Consider the following 22,618-nt stretch of genomic DNA (forward strand, 5'->3'; position numbering starts at 1 on the left):
TACTCAGAAGTAACTGAAGTGAGTTTACTGATTTCCATGCAATATTGTAAGTTTGCATAGCATCCCACTCTGAGTTTTTCTTTTTGTAATTCTAATTATTATATCTCAAAATAATGAACATGGAAAGTTTATCATATCTGAGCTATGGGTGTTTACTTGCAGAAAGGATGCGAGGACCTGCAACAGGACTGATCATACACTAAAACAATGTGAAGCAGTTGTTGTGGGTATCTGAGTTCAAAAAGGAGCACAATTTTCTTACTTGAGTTTGACTTTTTGCTTCAGGTCCAAAAATGTGCTTTAGTCTAACATTTATTTCTAAACTCTTGTTTTTGTTATGGGGTTGGGGTGGAGAGAGAACGGAATGGGGTGGAAACCAGGGAGGAGAGGGGGGGCTGTCAAGGCAGGAAGGGGGCAGCATCAGACGTAGCAGCATTGCCAATATTCTATTCCCCTTCCTGGCCTTGATCTGCCTTCTTGGATCCACTTAGAACCAAGTAGATTCATTCAGACAATGGAGTGGAAACTTATCCCTATGGAAGGCAAGAAATGTTGAGACCTCTGGGATTCCCTCTCCTCACTTCAGGCTGCAGCATGTTTGCTCTGATGGTGCAGTTGCTGCCTGTTGCTGTATGAGAAATATTTTTTAGCTTCTTCCTTTGTTTAGTTTCACCATTGACTTTCTCAAGGAATGTATCAAATACTGTATTTACATTGTATTATTTGTTATATTTTCACACTTCTGATTTATGAAATTTTGAATGTTTTTGAAGAGTTCTGAGAAGTAGAGGTTCTGGATGGCATTTTATTGCTGATCCTTTGAACCCATCACTAAACTGAGTAGCGTTCATCTTGAGATAGCATTAATTTCTTAAGTCTCTACATTAGAGATCATTGAACTGCAGCTAGGGGAAGAGGAGATGTGTCTGTAAATCATGGGAGTCAGTGGAGTTATTGTTGCCCCTAAAGAGGCAGCAAAGCAGGTTTACTCCTTACTGCAACAAAGTAGTTATTTGTCCTGATACCTCAAGGTTCAGTTCCCGCTGTTTGGGAAGCTGAAGGAGTTTCTGTTTTTCCTTGCCTTGAGTATTGTAAACTCCAGGTAGGAGATATTTTGGGGAAAGCTTTGTTGGAAGTCTCATCCGGCTGACCTATCTCCAGCACACAGGCTATCTACATGCTGCATCTGTACGGTATGTTCAAAATAGGGTATAGATGTCCTTTTCTTTTTTTTTTTTTTTGCAACAAAGTTTATTTATTTATTACAGATACAGGTAAGGAAAATGGGTTAGACTTAGGGCTGGTACTACACAGGTTACACATGAGGGTATTGGCCATCGATTACAACATGCATTAATAAAAAAAATCAATAATTAAAAAGAAAATTATTCATCAATACAAAAATTATCATATTTTTTAATCTACTAATTAATGATTTAACTAAACAATCAATATTATTTAAGTAAAATTATCTGTCCAGTCATAAAAAGGCTTCAAATTTTACACATACAATATTCTTGCCACTAAACTAATATTTACAATAAAATATTTCTTATCTTGGTTCTTAATTTCTGATGTCACATTTAAGAGGAATATTTCCAGTTTGAATGGTAATACTCAATTCAATATATCTTGTAACAGTTTATATATCATTTTCCAATATTTCTTTGCTTTTTTGCATATCCGCCACATATAATAAAAAGTTCCCTCAATTTCCTTACATATCCAACATTTATTTGATGACCCAGGGTACATTTTTGCTATTTTCTCTGAAATTAAATACCATCTATAAAACATTTTATATAATTTCTCTTTAAAAAATACCGCTTTAGTTATCTTAATACCACTTTAGTTATTGCAATATTTGTGTTCTTCATTTGTTGTCATTTACATCTGCTTTGATTTGATATAATTAATGGAATACTGTTCACTTCTGAAGAGAATTCAGCCCATTAATATCTACAAAGAAAATTTCTTCTTGTTGTTCAGCCGTTTTCACTTTCTGTCTTAGTACTTTCTTTGTTTTCTGTCTTGTTGGTGTTTTCCTTCTTACTGCTCCCACAGCTCCTTCCACGTCTTCTTTTTCTTCTTAACTCTCCTGTATTTCTTGATCCCTCTCTTCTTTCTTTTTTCAATTCTGTTCTTTTTGGATTTAATCCAAAGATTCTTCTTCTTCTTGAAACGACGTGCTCTCTTTCTCTGAAAGTTCCCTCATTTTTCTTCCTTAAAATTCTTAATTCTGATAACTGTTGCTTTTTCCATCTCCTGTCTCATTTCAAAAATCTCCACTTCTTTAGTTTCTTCCGACATTTGATCCATTCTTTTTTCTTGTCTGTTATTTGTAATCTATTTCCTGCATGTTTGTCAGGGAGGAGTTTATTTGCTTCATTTGTTCAGATAATTTTCTGACCTCTTGCTTCATTTCGCTTCTGAAATCCCACAACATATTTATTAATAAAGACTGGCTTTTACTAACATCCTTTAAATTTTTGGATGCCATTCTTATCAATATCAAATCAAGCCAATATACCTCTGACTATAAAAACAGAGATAAAATGGTCCAGCAATTAAAAAATCAACCAACTCTCATTATCTTGTTTCACCTTTTTCTAAGGCTAATTTCCAACTTTTATATCCAAAAGGGGTAAGTCAATATTCCACTTCAAGTCAATAACTATGTCAAATCAGTCCAACAATTAAAGAGTCATCCAAGTCTTAATATCTTGCATTCCTTCTTGTCCAAAGTAGTCCTTAATTTTTAATATCCAACAGGGGTGGATCAGTAATCCAATTCAGGTCAATAACACTGTCAAATTAAGTTAATGTCTTTAAATGGTCAGGCCTAAATCCAGCCTTATCCTGTCTTCTTGCTGGGAAAGTGAAAGTGAAAGTTATTCCAGCCGTTAAAAGTTATTTATTTATTCCTTTTCCATGCATACCATTTCAGCAGGGTGATCTTTTATCTTCCCTTATTTATCTTGTCTTGTCTCTCGCCTTTTCTTCCAGTCACCCTTATTACAAAAAAGAAAAAAAAAACTACTCCAGCAGGGGCTTCTTTAAATCCAGGTTTGCTCTTTTCCCCTCTGGGTGGCTACAAGCCAGTGTAAATAATCTTAAAGTTATCTTTCCCTCCTTCCAACCTCTTGATTGCAGTTCTTTTTATAGTCTTTTAATGAACTGGTTACTCACAGTTTAAAGCTTTTTTTGCTGTCATATTGTTGTATCTAGGCCGGGGGGGGGGCGGTACCCAGCTATCCAAATCTGTCTTCTCTGAATCTTCTCCGAAGATGGTGTCCGGTATACGATGTCATCCAGCATAGAGCGATATCTGGGGGATAACTCTGCGACCGCCGTCCCTAGAGACCCCCTGAGTTCAAGCTCTCAGCCTTCATGTCTTCTTAGACAATGAAGATTCTCTCATTGCTGAGGTCCTCTGGAAACACATCTATTTAGCAGTCATCATTCCCCTGGAGTCCTCCAAGGTTCCCTGCTACTGCACTGAGTATTAACTCCGCCCCCCCCCCCCAAATAGGGTATAGATTTCTGTGGAGTCTGGTTTCATGGCCAACTTAAGGGAACAAAACGTTTGTATATTCACATACTCTTATTTTCCAACTGCAGCATGAACTGGAACAGAATTAATTATTGCCCAGACACAAATGAGTAGTTTTCATGAAACTGGTTGAATTGGCAGGCTCTAGTGTCCAGACATACTTTATCAAAATGATTTTGATGTATGTAGCAAACTGTGACAGCGCTGCATATAGCCAGGTTTTAAGGCATCAAAACATACTGATGCTATGTACAGCTGCACATATGCTGACTGAAATCAGTAGCATGAGTTTTAGAAAGACTCTAGTTCGCCATGAATTACCTGAACATCTGGAGTTTTGCATAGACAGCCTCTGGTTGACCCAGGAAAGCACTTAATCAAGATCTGATTAATTTTTAGTTGGCATCTGAGCTCTCCCCACCCATCTTTTTTGTTTAAGCAGTAAGTCGATCTAGTTGCTACTAAGTGGCAGCAAGCACGCTACTCGTGAGCTACATTCGCATTCAGAAAATTTGCAAAAAACCTGTGTCATTCAGAAAAACCTGCAAAAATTTGGAAACATTTCATTAAAAAAAAGCAAGCTGGATGAGTGCCTTGTGTTCCTGTGCTTGTGAAAAGGATGGGCTGGTCTTTCTATTATTTGTGGAACGTGACAGAATTCAGGTGAAATCTATCCACAGTTTTGTCCATTTCTTCAGTTTTGTGAGCACAGTTGTTGTTTCTTACAGAGTAGCTTAACCAGAGCTGGCTCAATGGCTCCTGGTGTCTGAGGTAATATTATCTGATGAGGTGTCAGCCTCTCTCCTCCCACTCCCAGGATTGTCTTCTTCCAAATCCAGGGACTTGAGAGAGGCAAGTGGGCAGAGGGAGGTGAGCGCCCCCACCAATCTGCTATGTGAGGTAAGTGTCTTAGAGCTCAATCCTGAGCTCCTTAGTGCTGGAGGTACAAGTGTACCGCTGGTGCTGGGTGTTGCAAACATGCTGTAAGGCTGAGTCAGCACTGGCGCCAGCCCAGTACTAGTTGGCACTGAGCCCAGTGCTGGCTGGCTGCTGCCCAGAGTTGGTAAGAGCTCTGGGCAGCAGTGAGGGCCATGGGGGTGAGGGGTAATGTTCCGGGGCAGAGGGAGAAACTGGGGTGGGAGCGGGTGGAACTGCCAGATCCTGAACTTTGGGTCATGCCAGAAGCTCAACACGGAGTCTCTCAAGTCTGTGCCAGCAAAATAGCTGGGGCAGACTTGAGACGTTCCTTTGTAGGGCTTGGGGTTTCCCCAGGGGAAGGGGACAAAAGTTCCCTTCCCACAAGAAGACCTCTGGCGGCTGCTGTAGGATGCAGTGGTCACTGCTTTGGTGCCGCTTTACCCAGCGGTGTTGCTGCCTTTAGGATTGGACTCCCTGTCTCCCTCATGAATGGTCCGGCACTGAGTGAGCCCCCTCGTGTCTTAATTAGGGCTGCATTTTTTAATTGATGAATCAGATTAATTGATTAAAGTGACAGGTTAAAAATGCATCCCTGATTAATCATGCTGTGTGTGTGTTTTTGTTTTTTTTAAAGATACACTCTTTGTAATATACAGGTTGTGCCTTGTTATCCATGGGTGTTCTGTTCTGGAACCTCCAGTGGATTAAAAAAATCAGTGGATAACCAAAACAGTGGAAAAATAGCTTTAAAGGCCCATTTCCACGTTTTTTGCTCCCTATTGTCACCCCAGAATGCATTGGTATGGACACTATACCAATTCAGCCTCTAGATGGTGTGAATAATGGAATCTGATGGGATGAAATTGTAATTAACAGCACAGACATAGGGAACTGGTTTTTGGTGCTTTTTTTTTGTTACAAGGCATTTAAAGGTAGACCTCTGTATCAGTGGTGAGTCAAATCAGTGGATACCAAATCAGTGGATACTGTGGTCCCACCTGTAAATACATTTTTGTTAGTTGGCAGGCTCTGTTTTACGAACTTATGAATCTGCTTTACAATCACTTACTTATCAGGGTTGTTGAGCGAATAAGAAGAAAGGAAGGAGCCATGCACATTTAGCCTCATGCCCTTGGAGGAAGGGTGGTGTACAAATGTGAAAAATGAAAGGAAAATTATAGTGAGTCAGACCATTGGGCCATCAAGATCAGCATTACCTAACTAGCAGCTGTCCAGGATTTAAGAGGAATATTTTTTTTTTTTGGCCCAATTCTATCCAAGAATGGTCTTGAGGATGGAGGTTGGCTGGAATTTTAGATGCAAGTAAATAAATTTTTTATGTACTTACTCTGCTACTCCCTGGGCCCCAATGGGTCTACTCAGTTCCACGCCAGCTAATTTGCTTGTGTAAATATAGCAAGTCCAGGCGGCTATGTCCTGGTCCAAGTGCATAGGATTTCATGGACACCCGAGGTTTGCCCGAGCCAACCCATGCCCGGATTTCCCCTCCAATTGCCCCCTCTGCCAACCTACCTGCTCCAATCCAGCTCAGCACTTTGTTGCTGCCAGCGCAGGGCTTCTTGGCTCCCATACCATCAGTAGCAAGCAACTTGCTCTTAAAGCAGTTTGTGTGATTGTGGGCCTGGCCTTACCCTGATGGATCACAATATCTGTCAGTATAAGGCCCTGATATGACTGGACTGTAAATCATCTGGCAGCCCTAACCATAGGCTAGAACCCAGTTATCATTCTGAAGCTTATTTTACAGTTGCCAGTTGCATTACAGGTTCTTCTAATTAGTCACAATCCAATTTGTGCCTCCCATTTTAAAGAGTTTCTAAGAGTTGTGCATTGTATGTGAACATCACCCAAGTTGACGTCACTTAAGTCTTTTTGTGATGCCACTTTCGGTGGAGATGAAATGTGAAAGATTTGCCTGTGAAAGCTGATTCCCAGACTTAGATTTGCCAGATTGCAGCAGGGAGAAGGCTTGTATGTTTACTCCTGAGACAAATATGAGTATGCCAAGAATCTGGGAATGGTTAAGCATGCTCATGTCTGTCTCATTTGAAGACAGGCTAATAAATCCTTCCCATGTTGCAGATTTTGTCAGAGAAGTGATTTGTGGGAGTGCTCACCCAGCTGAAAATGTTAGCATGGGAAGTAGACCTGCATGTCACAGAATGGTGATAAGAAGTTATTTTCAGTCAGATTTTGTATTCCATCCAAGAACTATACCAGAGTTCTGAATTCAGCAGGGTACAGATTTCATTTTCTATTAGAGTGCTTATGAGAATCTTATGCAGTATCTGTCAGGGATGGGGCCAAAAAGTCCCCGGGTCATGAGCAGAATTGCAGGATCTTGCAAACCATGCTTAGGAGCTGATCTGGGGAAGAGACTACAATGGATAAAGTTAAAGGAGAAAGGTCTGACAGGCTAAGGCTCCAAGGCAAGATTTCAAGCAAGATTACTCTAGAAGCACCTGTTGTGATATTACATAAGAACATAAGAATGGATGATGGCCAGATCCCAAAGGATCTCCTCTATGGAGAACTCGTGCAAGGAAAGCACCCTACAGGTAGACCACAGCTGCAATACAAGGACATCTGCAAGAGGGATCTGAAGGCTTTAGGAGTGGACCTCAACAAGTGGGAAACCCTGGCCTCTGAGCAGCCCGCTTGGAGGCAGGCTGTGCAGCATGGCCTTTCCCAGTTTGAAGAGACACTTGGCCAACAGTCTGAGGCAAAGAGGCAAAAAAGGAAGGCCCATAGCCAGGGAGACAGACCAGGGACAGACTGCACTTGCTCCCAGTGTGGAAGGGATTGTCACTCCCGAATTGGCCTTTTCAGCCACACTAGACACTGTTCCAGAACTGCCATTCAGAGCGCGATACCATAGTCTTTCGAGACTGAAGGTTGCCAACAAAGAACAGCCCCATTGGATCATGCCGTAGGCCCATCTAGTCCAGCTTCCTGGATCTCACAGTGGCCCACCAAATGCCCCAGGGAGCACACAAGACAGCAAGAGACCTGCATCCTGGTGCCCTCTCTTGCATCTGGCATTGGGACATAACCCATTTCTAAAGGTAAGCAAGTATGGATTTGGTCAGTTCCTTGAAGCCTCTCCCATTGTTGTTTCTTAGCAAACTGCCTCTGGATCCAGAGATTCTATACAGTCATCATGACTTGTATCAATTGAAAGAACAACCCTATATAAATAGTTCTGTCTTCAATATGAGCGAAGCACCTAAATGGAACAGATGCTAAGAAAGAGAACTTAAGATCTTAATGTAATCCTGACTTTCACAGAGAGCATTACTGATCTTGGTGTGCAAACAGAGGATGAGGTGGGTAGGTCATGCCTGCACATGAGGCTGTTGTTTTGTGTTCTATCTGAATGGATCCATCATCCATATGCCTTGCTTTTGGGGTGTTAAAATAACAGTAGATTAAAACTGTGGTGTTTTGTTTTTTTTCTGAAGGATTCTTTCCCAGCATCTGCAATTAGGGATTTGACATCAGTGGACGTATGCTATTTCCCCTCATATATTTCCTTTAAAAGGCTCTTGCAGCAAATTCCTAGACTGGTTTTACCTGGAAGAGGGAGTAGGTTCTTTCAGAGACAGCTGATGAGCAAGAAGATCTCTGGGAAATGTGCATCTTGGTTTAACAAGCATGTTGCCATTGAGCAAGAATACAGTGTTTTGTTCCATGTCAGAAATCAGGTTCCTGTGCAAAACCAATATGCATAAATATGAGAACATTGTATCCATTCTGGTAGCAGATGAGATGAAGGTTAAAGCTCACACTGAACATCAGATTGAAATGAAGGTATATCTCTTACCTGACCTAACGATTCTCTCCACACTATCAAAAATACAACACTAGGTTGTGTATTGTACTTGCCTGTTCCACTTGCTGCCCATGCACCGAATAATTAGCATAACTTTTCTTAAAGCACTAGTTTGTGCTGTTAATTGACTTGGAATTGTATGCTTGATGGAAGAGAGGTTGGACATCAACCCTGCTTACGTACTAATGCTTGTTTTGGGGTTTATGTGTGTATAGGCATAGATATGCAGATTCAGTTTGTATGATCTGCTTTTTTGATGGATTCCAAAAGGCAGACCTGTAATTCATATCACCTGAGTTTCATGTTTTCTTGTCATTCTTTGAATATGTAAACCATTTCTGCAGTACACAAAAGTCTCAAAGAAGAATGTCCAACAGTTGTGCAGGGTCTATGGCATGCACGTCCCTCATAGTCAAATCCTATCAGATGCTGGTGCGGTGGGTCTGCTTAGCCCACATTTTATCCAGAGCTGGAATTGAGCAGGCGGGAGGTCTCATTGGGGTAAAGGGTCTACTGGTAGAACTGAGTAGCCCCATGTAAGGCAGACAGGCCAGGGGTCAAAAAGTGCTTCACAGTGCTTTTACAACACCCAGTGCTGGCACAGCAGCTGCAGCTCCAGCACTCACTGGAGTATAGGATTGGGCTGTCAAAGTCATTCTATTCTCAGGAAGATGCTGGATTAGAAAGGAACCATGAATTGAGAGAGAGTGTAAACCTGTTAGACTAACTCATGTTTAATCGCCGTCAGCTAAAATAAAAATACTTTATTTTGACAAACTTGTCTTCTGCAGTGTGAGTATCTGCATGGAACAAAGTCTAGAGAGTGACACCACTAAGCTTCCTTTTCTTTTTATACATTCCACTCGGTTACATTTTTCAGACTGAATGCAGCACTTGTCTAAGCTGTACTTCTTAGGGCCAATAATATCTATGACAGCTATTTAATTGCTACATGCATTTGGACTGTTCCTCGGAGATTATATTTCAGATTCCTGTCAGTGTACCTGTTTGTCCACGGGCAGTGTTCGTATTAAATATCAATAAAGACCTGGATAGCAACTGCAGAAAATGGCAGCACAACTGGTACATTGCTGTGTCTTGTCAGATGAGAGGAGAAAGAAAGGTTCTAATTTTGTGTAAAAGGTAAGCTTGTTGCCAGGAAATTTCTCTGCAGAAAGCAAGCACTTATTAATGACTACCAGAAAAGCTAAAGATGTTTTTATTCAGTTCTGATTGTATTGTGTGATACAGAATAATTTTGAGGAGGACCTTTTTAATGCACTACTGCAGTACCTTTCCAAATAATTAAAAAAAATATTTCTTTTAAGTATCAGTGGAAGGATACAAAGAGTACAGAACAAACATAGTTTTAGAAGTGAAGTGAAGGATAACTCTTCATGGCCAATTTAGGAACCATAATTCACAAGAGAGGAATGTGCAATGTCCTTCTGCATATTCTTCTTATAAGAGCTGCTGCACAGAATGACAAATGGTTACGAGGGTTTTAGCTGTCCTTTTCTGCAACATCTTTGAAATAATCAGGAGGCTTGAACCATGTATTGTGGGTAGAGTAAGTGCAGTCCAGACATTATGTTAATTTAATGTAATCTTCAAGACAAAGCTTGTTCAGGAGATGTGTCCTTATGCTCTTGCTTGGAAATTGATTCATTGGGTGGCCTAAGGCAAATCAGCCACCCTTCGGGAATCTTTTCCATTTCTCTGTTTGCATTTTCAAATGCATATAAATAACCAGCCAGAACGTATTATTGTATGTACTTTTTTTTTTTAAGGCATTCACTTGTTCATCACTTGTTTCAATTGTTGAAGCAGGTAAGAGCAAAAACAATAAAACTAACCAGTTCCTGAAAACACAATAATAAACTTAAGAAGTTAAGAAACCTCAGACCACAAAGGTAAAGGAGGATTAAGCATTTTAGTTCTCTCCCCTCCCCCATGCATTTTCATTGGCAGTTTCAAATCTTGTCTAGACAGAAATGTATTTTACAGCCTTCCTAAAAGGCCAAAGCAGATAGATCCACAATACTTTGGATGGAAAAGAGTTCCACAGGCAGAAGCCACTACCAAAATAGCCCTGGAGAGGTTTCTTAATTTCACCTTTAGTGTTAGCGGCACCAACGAAGGGTGTGTCCCACGTGTTGCAGTTGCATTTATAGCAGCAGCAGAGCATAAAAGAGCAAACCTTCCTTCTGCATTCACATGATGAAGGATTGACTGCTTCCCTCTTGTAGCACCAGTGCAGAAGAGACATAGAAAAGTCTAAGGTTGTTTTTGCAAGAGATGAAGGGAAAATAAACCTTGTACCCCTTTAAATTAGAAAAGATGTGAGGGGCAATGGATGTGCCTTGAGGGGGTCCCTGTTCCCTGAGGTGAAACAGAAGAAAGCCAAGGTCAATTTTTCCCCACCTTCTATCTCACTGTTTGGAATTCCAGACTGATAAGTTGTTAATACTGGAGATTCTGCTACTGCTATGTCTGGAAGCCCCCAGAAGTCACCTTCCTTGGTTAACCATGGTATAGGCTTCCTCATGAGGACTGCTTGAACCATTCACTAATGAGGCTATGTCTGCCTCTGAAACTAGGCATACTAGGGCGTATCTTGCTGTCTGCAAAAGTCACATAGTATTCTGAGAGACCCCTTCCATCCGGCTCATAAGTTCTTTGAACTTTTGCCTTCGGGTAGACAATACAGAACTATTAGAGCACAAACCACACGATTCCTGAACAGTTTTTATCCCACAGCCATAATTATGTTGAATAAGGCGATGTAGTTGTTACCATGCTCCTGGGCATTATGGTTTGTTATACCGTTTTTATATTATGATGCATGTTGTATAGAATGTGTGGGAGAGTGTGTAGAGTGTGATTGTTGGAATTGTAGTATATATTTATGCTTGTATCTCAAAGGTGCATAAATTTCGTTGTGCTGTAGCACAATGACAATAAAGTTACTACTACTACTTCTACTACTACTACTTCTACTACTACGGCAATAATGATACCACTTTTGGAATTGGCACCCCAAATATACTCAGTAGTAACTTTCAAGCCTGCAAAATGTGTGTTGGCCTACGGTAATATTATTAAATAAAATACAGACGTGCGCTGCTTAGCAACTGTTCACTTAATGATGGACTGCATATATGACAGTGGTGAAAGTATAATTTAGAAAGCTCTAAATGAGGCAATCGCATCTCCCATAGCCTGCAGCAGAGTGTCTGTTTACACCACAGAGAGACTCTTAATGCAAAGCGGAGGCAATCTATCTCCAGTAGCCTGTGCATCCATCGAGTTTCTGGCAGGGAGTGTCTGTTTATACAACAAAGGCAATAGATTGAACTGAATGTTCACTTAATTACCTAATCACATAACAACGGGGATTGGAGAAGGTATCCCCATTAAGTATTTCTGTCTAGATCTCTTTTTTCTTAATGGCTTGCAAAAGATTTTGAAAAGTGGTCCTGGTGCTAAAAAGTTTCAGAAGCACTGATCTAAGTCATTGCGAAGCTGCTTTAACACCTTTGTTGAAAAGATCCAGTCCTCTGGGACACACTTGAAACTGTCCTCCAGGTTGATGGAGCCATTGCTGGGCACTCTGTGTACTACAGTGGCATAACTGAGGTATGGGAGGTAGGGCACCCTTGAAGGGGCACCACTGAGCAGCAGCTTCCTGGCTGATGACTCTCAGCTTCTGCTGAGCTGCTGCAAACTTTCAAGCATTGCACTGTGCTTGCAGACCTTCAGTGACTTGGCATAAGTTAAAAGTCAGCCGGGAAGCTGATGGAGAAGGAGCAGGTGGGGTGGCAGTCATATTGTCAATGGGCAGTTTTCACAATGGAGAGAGGTGAAAAGCGGTGTGCCCCAAGGATCTGTCCTGGGACTGGTGCTCTTCAACTTTTTCATAATGACCTGGAGACAGGGTTGAGCAGTGAGGTGGCTTAGTTTGCAGATGACACCAAACTTTTCCAGGTGGTGAAGACCAGAAGTGATTGTGAGGAGCTCCAGAATGGGCAGCAAAATGGCAGATGCGTTTCAATGTAAGTAAGTGTAAAGTCATGCACATTGGGGCAAAAAATCAAAGCTTCACATATAGGCTGATGGGTTCTGAGTTGTCTGTGACAGATCAGGAGAGAGATCTTGGGGTGGTGGTGGACAGGTCGATGAAAGTGTCAACTCAATGTGCGGCGGCAGTAAAGAAGGCCAATTCTATGCTTGGGATCATTAGAAAAGGTATTGAGAACAAAACAGCTAATATTATAATGCCGTTGTACAAATCTATGGTAAGGCCATACCTGGAGTATTGCGACCACTTCTGGTTGCCACATCTCAAAAAGGACATAGTGGAAATGGAAAAGGTGCAAAAGAGAGCAACTAAGATGATTACTGGGCTGGGGCACCTTCCTTATGAGGAAAGGCTATGGCGTTTGGGCCTCTTCAACCTAGAAAAGAGACGCCTGAGGGGGGACATGATTGAGACACACAAAATTATGCATGGGAAGGATAAAGTGGATAGAGAGATGCTCTTTACACTCTCACATTACACCAGAACCAGGGGACATCCACTAAAATTGAGTATTGGGAGGGTTAGGACAGACAAAAGAAAATATTTCTTTACTCAGTGTGTGGTCGGTCTGTTGAACTCCTTGCTGCAGGATGTGGTGACGGCATCTGGCCTGGATGCCTTTAAAAGGGCATTGGACAAGTTTCTGAAGGAAAAATCCATTACGGGTTACAAGCCATGATGTGTATGTGCAACCTCCTGATTTTAGAAATGGGCTATGTCAGAATACCAGATGCAAGGGAGGGCACCAGGATTCAAGTCTCTTGTTATCTGGTGTGCTCCCTGGGGCATTTGGTGGGCTGCTGTGAGATACAGGAAGCTGGACTGGATGGGCCTATGGCCTGATCCAGTGGGGCTGTTCTTATGTTCTTATGCAAAGCTGCTGCCCCCGCCTCCAAACCTAGAAGTGATGTCATGATGTTATGTGGTTCCATAATGTCATGTGACATCATAGCCTCAGGCAGTGCTGCCCCTTGCTACACCTCTGGTATACTCTTGTCCAAGGAATAGTGAATCTATCTAACAGTTGTATCATCTAGTTCAGCATTTCTCAAACTGTGGGACAGGACCTACTAGGTGGGTCGCTCAAAAATTTCAGGTGGGTTGCATAGCACCAATTCAGCCACCGTTGAAAATCAGAGCTGAAAATACCGGGTACGGAGCTGCAGGGCAGGAAGGGCTCCCAGTGGGAGAGAGGCATAGTGCTTTGCCCTGAGTATATGGGAAGATGGGGTGCTGGAAAGAGGGTAGGGCTTTGTGGTTGGAGAAGGATCCAAGCCTGCATTCTATTTTTACTTCCCAGCTGGAATGTTTGAATTCTGAACTATGCAAAATAACAGCATACACTGTGTAATAGAACTTTTGGCTGATCACGGCTTCGGTTTGAAGTCTGAATTGATGATGTCACTTCTGGCCATTCCATCTCCTGGTGGGTCCCTACAGATTGTAATCCTAAAAAAATGGGCCCTAGTACTAAAAAGTTTGAGAACCACTGATCTAGCTCATATTTTACTAGCTTGTTGATCAGGATGTTGTAGGGAACCTTGTCACATGCTTTCCTTAATGCTTTTCAGGGTCACAAGTCTCTTTGTTGTTTTTGCTGCTACATATTAAAATGTCTGTAGTACTAGGCAGCTTGGATTGGAAATCTGGCTATTCTGACCTAAGTGAATAAATAGCAGTAGTTCTTCTTTCTGGATCAGCGATACCTCTCTGAGTCAGGCTGGACAAATATGAGGATGTTGCTTTGCTTTCAAGGAGAATAATTGCTGAGAGAAATCCAGGGTTCTGCTTAGCATGTCTATCATGTTGTTGGTTTTAATTTTTAATGACCTATCATATTTAGCCTAACATGTCACTCCAGGAAATGCATTTTAGAAAAAAAAAATTGGTTCTGTTTTTATGAGAAACATGTGCTTGTAAGCATAAATATTTAAATGAAAGCTTAGTTCAAATATATGTAGTGGAGACATTTGCTTCTCCCCCACCTCCCTCAGTGTTTTCCGTGATGAATGTGAACAATTCACCTCTTTTCCACTCCATTAAAATTACCCCATTAGACAAAGTAATTTGAAATCAGCCATTATTTTACAAGTCAGTGGAATGACTGTGTCAAATGCTTGGGCATGTGTTTCTCTGCATGGACAGTGCTTCAAGGATTATTATGGTATGTTAAGATTTTTTTTAAAAAAATTATCTTTAAAGGTGTGTGTGAAAGAAATCTGTCAGTTCTCTTCTGCAATTATATCTGTAGCAATGTCAGATAATATTGTCAACTGGAGCTTTTCCGTGTTGTACAGTCCAACTGAACTGGTAGGAGGAATCCAAGTAGTCAATAAGTATGAATGAAAGCTCATAGAGTTTTCGTTGCTCTCAGAATTCCTTGCACATAACAGCTTTCTCTTTCATGAGTTGTGGGGTGGTGTGTGTCAAGGTTTCTCACTCTTCTGCTTCCACCAGAGGTTGGGGAAGGAGACTGAAGGCCATTCATACTGGGAATATTTATTTATTATCATATGGGAAATACTGACCCCAGAAACTTCCTGGTCTTGGAATCAGGTAACCTTAGAAAACCAATGCCGTACCACTCCTTGATATCGCAGTGACCTTCTCAAAGTCTGAACAACATTTCTGAGAGAAACCACAAGGCTATTCTTCTGCATTTCAAGACAGTTGGCCTGCTTGTTGCCTCCTCTTCTCCATTTCTTGACACTGGGAGTTGAAACTGGCCGGCACTTTGGCCTGGGAGCCTAATAGGAAACTTGCACACTAGGGAATAATGGATGCTAAAATTATTTAATTAAATGGTGAGCCCCTTCATCAGTTACCACATGTGTTTCTGTGAATGTGTTTCCATGACAGTGTTGCCCATGTGTTTGGGCAAAAGAGAGGCAGAGATCTTTGAACAGTCTAGTTTCCTAACTGGCCAAGCACAGCCAAAACCATCTCATGAGGCATCTGCGACTCCCCTCCTAGGGCCCTTTCTCTCATGCTTTGAGGCCTGGTATAGCTGCTGGTCCAACCTCATCCTCCCTTCCAGAGTCTTGTGAGGATTTTTTGTAGATATCCTTAGTGAGCTGGTAGCCAGCTGAAGCAGTTGTAACTTTCCTCTCCCAGTTTTACTCTTTTCCATTATTTCGTCCTATCCAGAATTTATCATCGCTCATCCGTGGATAGGTGCTGGGATCCACTAGAGCTATGGAATACATTTTCAGCTGTTAATTCCTCAGCCCGAGTTTCTTCACTCCTGCTCATTCTTCTGTTTCAGATCCCGCTATTGTAAATGGAGTCTATTGGTCTGAATCATTAAACAAAGTATTTGTTGACAACTTTGACCGTGATCCTTCCCTCATATGGCAATACTTTGGAAGTGCAAAGGGCTTTTTTAGACAATATCCAGGTAAGAAGACCATTTTTTTTAATAGCAGGGCTTGAATATTTTCTCTGTAAGAGCCCAACCAGTTCATCTGATTTGTTGTCTATTGTAAAGGTGCTTTAAAGGTACACCAAAGATATTCCTGGAAGGGAAAATTTCCTTTACATGGTTGCTGCTACAGCAAAACATACTTCTACCTATAATATTTTTTCCAGGATTTATTATAAGTGACTCGTACATCAGAGCCACTTATTCAAAGTAGATATTGTAATAAGATTAAACACCCTAGCTCCTGCATATACTCTGAGATTTTTCCAGGGCAGCAAACATTCTTATTTATCTTGGTGGAAACAGCTGAAACCCTTAGGATATCCCTCCTGCTGCAGCAGCACTGGCATTTTTAATAGAAAGGAAGTTTTAATTTTGCTTGGGAATTTTGAAAACGACTTAAGGCTGCGGTAGTGCTGACTCTGCAGCTGTGGCAATAAAACCATGCAACTAAAATAATGTTAAACAGATAATTTTCAAGTATTTTAACTGTTTCCTGGTTTTTGTACATAAAGCTAATATTGTCATACCACTTCTCTGCTTGCTTTTGCCAGCTATTTTTGATGAGTGTTTACTGAAACAGTACGTAAGTTCCAGAACTTTATTTTGCAGTCACCTGGTCGTTTCTATATTCCTATATAACTGAACTAAAAGTTTCTATGTCACTGTGGTGCTCTCAAAAGTTATTGACCTGGAACCTGAGACATATGATGTTGACCTGTCTAATTGTTTTTTCCACAGCCATCAGTCCCTAGCTTGCCTGGTCTCACTCTCAGCAAAGTGAGAGTGAGAGAGTGAGAGAGGTCTCACTCTCAGCAAAGCCTCAAAAGATTAGGGACTCCCCCTTCTGGGTTCTCAACCACTGGCTTCCCCACTAGTAACCTGGCAGTCTGCTGGAACCTAAGGCAGGATTGACCATGTAGCTCTTAGAACAAAACTGGATTAATTTAGAATGGACACTTCCATAGAAATCTTTCTCTCAGAGGGTTCAGCCATGTGATTGAGCAGTGATAAAGCTCAGTGATTTGAGCTCTGATTCAGGACTGTTTCAGCTCCAGTGTTGTTCACTGAATGCCTTGGAGTTAGCTCTTAGATATTCCTTGGAATTACTTAACTCCTCCCTCTTTCATTTAGCTATTTGGGAAGGTATTTCAAACATTCCTGCAATTTTTAAAAAACAAAACTTTAAATGGTTTTGGAGTTTAAATTCTAACTCATTCATATTTGGAGGAAAAGGAACAGAGTTTTAACCTCTATGTATTATCCCCCATATCAGAGTTCCCAGCATGTAGAAAAGTAGCATGTCAAGGCTAAACTAGAACCTGTCTCACTGACATGCTCTATTTTCAAGGGCAAAGTGTTTATGGAATATGGAATATTATGACATTCAGCCCTGCATTTAAAATCTGAACCCTATGATAGCCATGCCTCATGCTTTTTCCGTATATAAAAAATTGACCCTAAATTAGTCACATCCCAGGAACTATTTTCACTCCAAATAGTTTGACTTTAAAAGTTTCCTATTAAAGCATCCAAGTATTGCTGGGTCATTCAGAACACATTCTGCGTTGCTGACATCCTTAACTGATCGTCAGCTTTTCTTGGTTTCCATTTTGACTCAGGAAAGCAAGTTGATTTGATTTACCTGAAAAGGCAATTGATATAATTCCAGGTTTGATCCACTTGAGAATGATCCAGCAACCAGGCTTCTAGTTATCTTGCCTTCAAGGAGTAAAATATTGTATGAATTCATCTAATGAACTGTCTCGATTATACTATATGCAGGGCTTTTCCTGTATTGTGATTTGAACACCAAGTGAAGAACAATAGTGCCAATGCTGTATTTTTTTAAGAATCAGTTTAACATTATATTTTTCTGTGATCCACAAATAGGAGACATTACCTCAGTATAATCAAGTGATCTATGGCAAAATGTCTGGACATCCAGCCTATGAGTAATGACATTAGACATGCCAGTAATAATTACTGGCAAGTTAACGTAGAGGAATAAGAGCAATGGCAGAATGGAGTTGGCTACGCATGTCACACCCTTGCCAATTGCTGTCTTTCTTCTACCATAGTGAACATCTTAATCACCCTGTTGTGGTCTTTCACAAAGAACTATAACTGTATTGTTGAAATTATCATCATTCTAAAGTCAGTTGAGATTCCTCAGTATTGGCAACCTTCAGTCTCGAAAGACTATGGTATCGCGCTCTGAAAGGTGGTTCTGGCACAGCGTCTAGTGTGGCTGAAAAGGCCAATCCGGGAGTGACAATCCCTTCCACACCAGGAGCAAGTGCAGTCTGTCCCTGGTCTGTCTCCCTGGCTATGGGCCTTCCTTCTTTGCCTCTTAGCCTCAGACTGTTGGCAAAGTGTCTCTTCAAACTGGGAAAGGCCATGCTGCACAGCCTGCCTCCAAGCGGGCCGCTCAGAGGCCAGGGTTTCCCACTTGTTGAGGTCCATCCCTAAGGCCTTCAGATCCCTCTTGCAGATGTCCTTGTATCGCAGCTGTGGTCTACCTGTAGGGCGCTTTCCTTGCACGAGTTCTCCATAGAGGAGATCCTTTGGGATCCGGCCATCATCCATTCTCACGACATGACCGAGCCAATGCAGGCGTCTCTGTTTCAGCAGTGAATACATGCTAGGGATTCCAGCACGTTCCAGGACTGTGTTGTTTGGAACTTTGTCCTGCCAGGTGATGCCGAGGATGCGTCGGAGGCAGCGCATGTGGAAAGCGCTCAGTTTCCTCTCCTGTTGTGGGCGAAGATTCCTCAGTGTGGCTATTGAAATATCATCTTTTGCAAGAATCATTTTTAAGTGCCTTGGTCAATCAGTAACAATACCAGATTCCTCTTACAAACATACATTTGGATTTGCTAAAGTTGTATATTTCCCCTCCTCCAGGAATTAAATGGGAGCCTGACGAAAATGGAGTCATTGCATTTGACTGCAGAAATCGAAAATGGTAGGTGATAGTTGCTCACTAAGACTTTGAAAGGAGGTGGACACCTTAAATCTTATAAGCTCAAGCTACATTTTTTTTCTGTTGATCCAGGTATATTCAGGCAGCCACTTCTCCTAAGGATGTTGTCATCTTAGTTGATGTAAGTGGTAGTATGAAAGGACTCCGTCTGACCATTGCAAAGCAGACTGTGTCATCTATTTTGGACACCCTTGGAGATGATGACTTTTTTAACATAATTGCTGTGAGTATTGTTTTATTATTTTGATCCAATGTGGTCAGTGGCTAAGCCATTCAGAGGACAAGAGGGAAATGGTATAATCAAGAGTAATCCTTAATTTCTAAAATGAGCCAGAGCTCTAGCTAGCCTGAAAGCCATCCCATCTATTAATTACTCTCAAGTGTGGTGACAGGCTGTGATTACCTTGTAGTTTGGAGAGGGCAGTTGACACATCCTCAGATAATTTAGCTTCAGGACCGTAATTAGATTGGCATGACCTGGCAACTGCCCAGCACCCTCAGAACAATTCACTGATGATCCCAGAAATCCACAATGATGAGCCCATACTGGTGTGGCGGTAGAACATCACTTTCAACCAAGGGACATGGTCCACTGGTGCCATCTCTCTCCCATTCCAGGCAAACTCCACCATCCCGCTTAGGCGGGTCTCACCTAAGTAAGAGGAGGGCTCATAAAGGGCAGTTTGCTTAGAACTCCCTAATATTAGAACTGCCCTACTTCGCTCTGTTATTTATATATGCCAGGATTCTGTCTATCTATTGAAAGCAGATTCCAAATCAGAGCCCTGATGCAATTTTTGCACCTGAAAAGTCAATACTGCCTTTTCCTTGGATGTAGTCATCACAGGGTGCTGAATGTTATCCTCATAGGAGTGGTACACCTGTGCCTGAGCTGTACTATTGTTGTTGTTAAGAATATTTATATACTTTAAAAGAAAAGTATTTCACCAGGTGATGCTCCTAGCTAAACTGACAAATTGTTCCCTAGCCACCGGGGGTTCAAACCCTAAAAAAGATGCAAAAGAGACACCAGCAACAGCCAGTGGAAAATATGCTGTGTTAGGGTGGAATGAGGCACTTCCTCTCCCTCTGCTAAATAGAAGACGAAACCATTTCAGGCGGCATTTAGGCTGTCTTGACTAAATCCATATTTTAAAAAGGATCCTTCCAGATAGAAAATGAATATGATGGGGGAAAGACCATGACAGAAGTTTTTTCTCTGACATGATAGTTTTGTATAGGTAGGAATTGGAGGGCAAGAGAAGCATTCGATCATGTAAACTCCCATCTGCAATCTGAAGTGGTCCAGGCAAAACAAATTTATTGCCTCGGTGACGGTTGAAATTGGGGAAAGGATGCTCCGTGTAAGTGGATAAGATCACCAAAAGTATATTTCTATAATGTTTGTATTTTTGATTATTTATTTTGGAAAAAATTTACAGAATCCAGGTTTCCAGGTTTCAGAACCTTTGCTTTTTTTGTTCACGATACAATATTACATCGTATAGTGAATACGTTCCTTCTGCAATCTTAAGCGTAGAGACAGTTTTGAAATCTTTCTTATGTATGTAAAAAAAGTTCACTATGACTCGCGGCTTGGTATTTGCATAGTTGATTTGTAGGTAACTTTCTAGATAAGATCTGAGCTCCTTTGAGTGCAGGGTTCCAATTTAGTCAAGGAGAACACAAAGGGATATGCATCCACTTATTTTTATGTTGCCCCATTTATTTAAATTGGCTGTAAACTGCTTTGAGTGTCTCCTGTTGGAAGGAAGAGGCAGGATGGAAACAACAACAACAACAACAACAAACAACTTTATTTATACCCCGCCCTTCTCCCCAAAGGGACCCAGGGTGGCTTACAACATGTTAAAAACAGATTAAAACATAATTTAACAAACACATAAAAACATATTAAAACACATTAACAGATACCATAAAAACACTAGTCAGATAAAAAGTCAGATAAAAAGAGCATAAAGCAGCAGTTCATAGAGGTCTCAGGCCTGTAAAAAATACTAAAAGATGTAAAAAAAAAAAAAAGATGTTAAAAGGCCATGAACTCAGAAGTCTTGTTTAAACAAAAGGGTCTTCAGGCCTTGCCGAAAAGTCTCAAGAGAGGGAGCCATTCTCAAGTCAAGGGGAAGGGCGTTCCATAACGTTGGTGCCACTACTGAGAAGGCCCTATTTCTTGCCGCCGCCCCACGTACCTCCTTAGGCAGTGGCACTTGTTAAAAGGCCTTCTCTGATGACCTAAGAGGACGAGCCGGATTGTACGGAAGTAGGCAATCTCTGAGATACCCTGGCCCAGAGCAGTATAGGGCTTTAAAGGTCAAAACCAGCACCTTGAATTGGGCCCAGAAACGAATGGGCAGCCAATGTAGCCCCCGGAGAAGCGGGCTGACAGAGTCAAACCGCCTAGCTCCAGTGACCACACGGGCCACCGCATTCTGCACTAATTGCAGTTTCCGAACCGTCTTCAGGGGCAGCCCCACTTAAAGTGCGTTACAATAATCTAGCCTCGATGCCACCATGGCATGGATCACTGTGGTCAGGTCTGCATAATCCAAGTACGGATGCAGCTGGCACACCTGCCGAAGCTGAGTGAAGGACCCCCTAGCCACAACCGCCACCTGGGAATCCAGGAAACAAACCTAATGTGTGAAGGAAAGAAGTGAATTATGAGTTCATTTTAGTGTCAAGATTATTCTAGAGATTATAAATATTTTTAATAAACTAAAAATTTGGCAGGGACTCACTTTCACTTAATGTGCTTGAACTATGTTCAGCTGTACACACTACTAGTAAATGGTGGAAATTATCCCCCCCCCCAATCCAAATATATCCTGTATATTTAAGTGATAACAGGCAGTTAGCTAAGAATATCTTTCTTATTAATCTGTAATTACTCACTACATTATTATTAGCAGAAGCTCCCATAATAGAAAAGCATAATTACATTCTCTATCAGGAAAGGTTTATTGTCCTCCAACAAAACTGTGATCAACTCAAGTATCCTAAATAAGTTTCAGGGGCCAATTATGTCAACTTAATAATTAAAATTCTTAAATAGATGCATTTAGTGGGTAATCATGATGCTTATCAGTGGTTGTTTCATGCATTGTGCAATTTTCAAAAAGATAAATGAATGTATTAAAAAAAAAATAAGTTCCTTACGTGGAAAAATACTAGTTTTGGGGGAGTAGAGTTGATTTCTAATGATAGCATTGTTTTATTTATTTATTTAGCTAGCGGGCTAGTTAATGAATTCATACGCCACCTTTTTCCCAGTAAGTGCACACAAGTTGGCTTTCTAATCTCATATTACTTCATTCTCTTGAGTAGTAAGTATAAGAAACCATATGCCTCTCTCTTGTTCCTTCTGTTAATTGATCTTTAGTCCCCATTCAGGGTATGCTGCTTCTTGGCGTGCCTTGATGATCCAAACTTGTAAATGTTGCAAGACCTCCAACTCCGCTCCTCCTCTTGTTGTCGCTGCTGCATGTGTAAAAGAAGGGATTTCCCAGTTGCCAAACTGTGTTTCTCAGTTGTAACTGTTGGGGTACTGTGAATGGAGAAGCAAAATCAGTATGGGGCATGGCAGCTTGAGAAGTGGCACTCTAACTATCTACTCCCCTTGAAAAAAATCCCTCTTACCCACTTGGTCATTTCATTAAAGCAGGCATGCTTGTTTGCCCATCAATTTTGAAGAAGTAACTGGGCAGGCGAGGGAAGACCAGCATAGCGATCCCAGAGTACTTTGTCCCCTTATTTTATCACTGCTACCTGCTTGTTCCTGTCCAGGT

At 41.3% G+C, this 22,618-nt stretch overlaps 1 protein-coding gene across 1 annotated transcript in view; it reads left to right on the forward strand.

Annotated features, from left to right (window-relative positions):
- The window catches only part of CACNA2D3 (calcium voltage-gated channel auxiliary subunit alpha2delta 3), a 467,867-nt gene that overhangs the window by 76,025 nt on the left and 369,224 nt on the right, over nt 1-22,618 (forward strand). The window contains exons 5-7 of the mRNA XM_066613498.1: nt 15,671-15,802; nt 18,734-18,794; nt 18,885-19,035. Coding sequence (XP_066469595.1) covers nt 15,671-15,802; nt 18,734-18,794; nt 18,885-19,035 — 344 coding nt within the window. The remainder of the gene's footprint in view (nt 1-15,670; nt 15,803-18,733; nt 18,795-18,884; nt 19,036-22,618) is intronic.

The sequence above is a fragment of the Tiliqua scincoides genome, chromosome 2 (assembly GCF_035046505.1).
Source record: "Tiliqua scincoides isolate rTilSci1 chromosome 2, rTilSci1.hap2, whole genome shotgun sequence".
Taxonomy (NCBI): Eukaryota; Metazoa; Chordata; class Lepidosauria; order Squamata; family Scincidae; genus Tiliqua; species Tiliqua scincoides.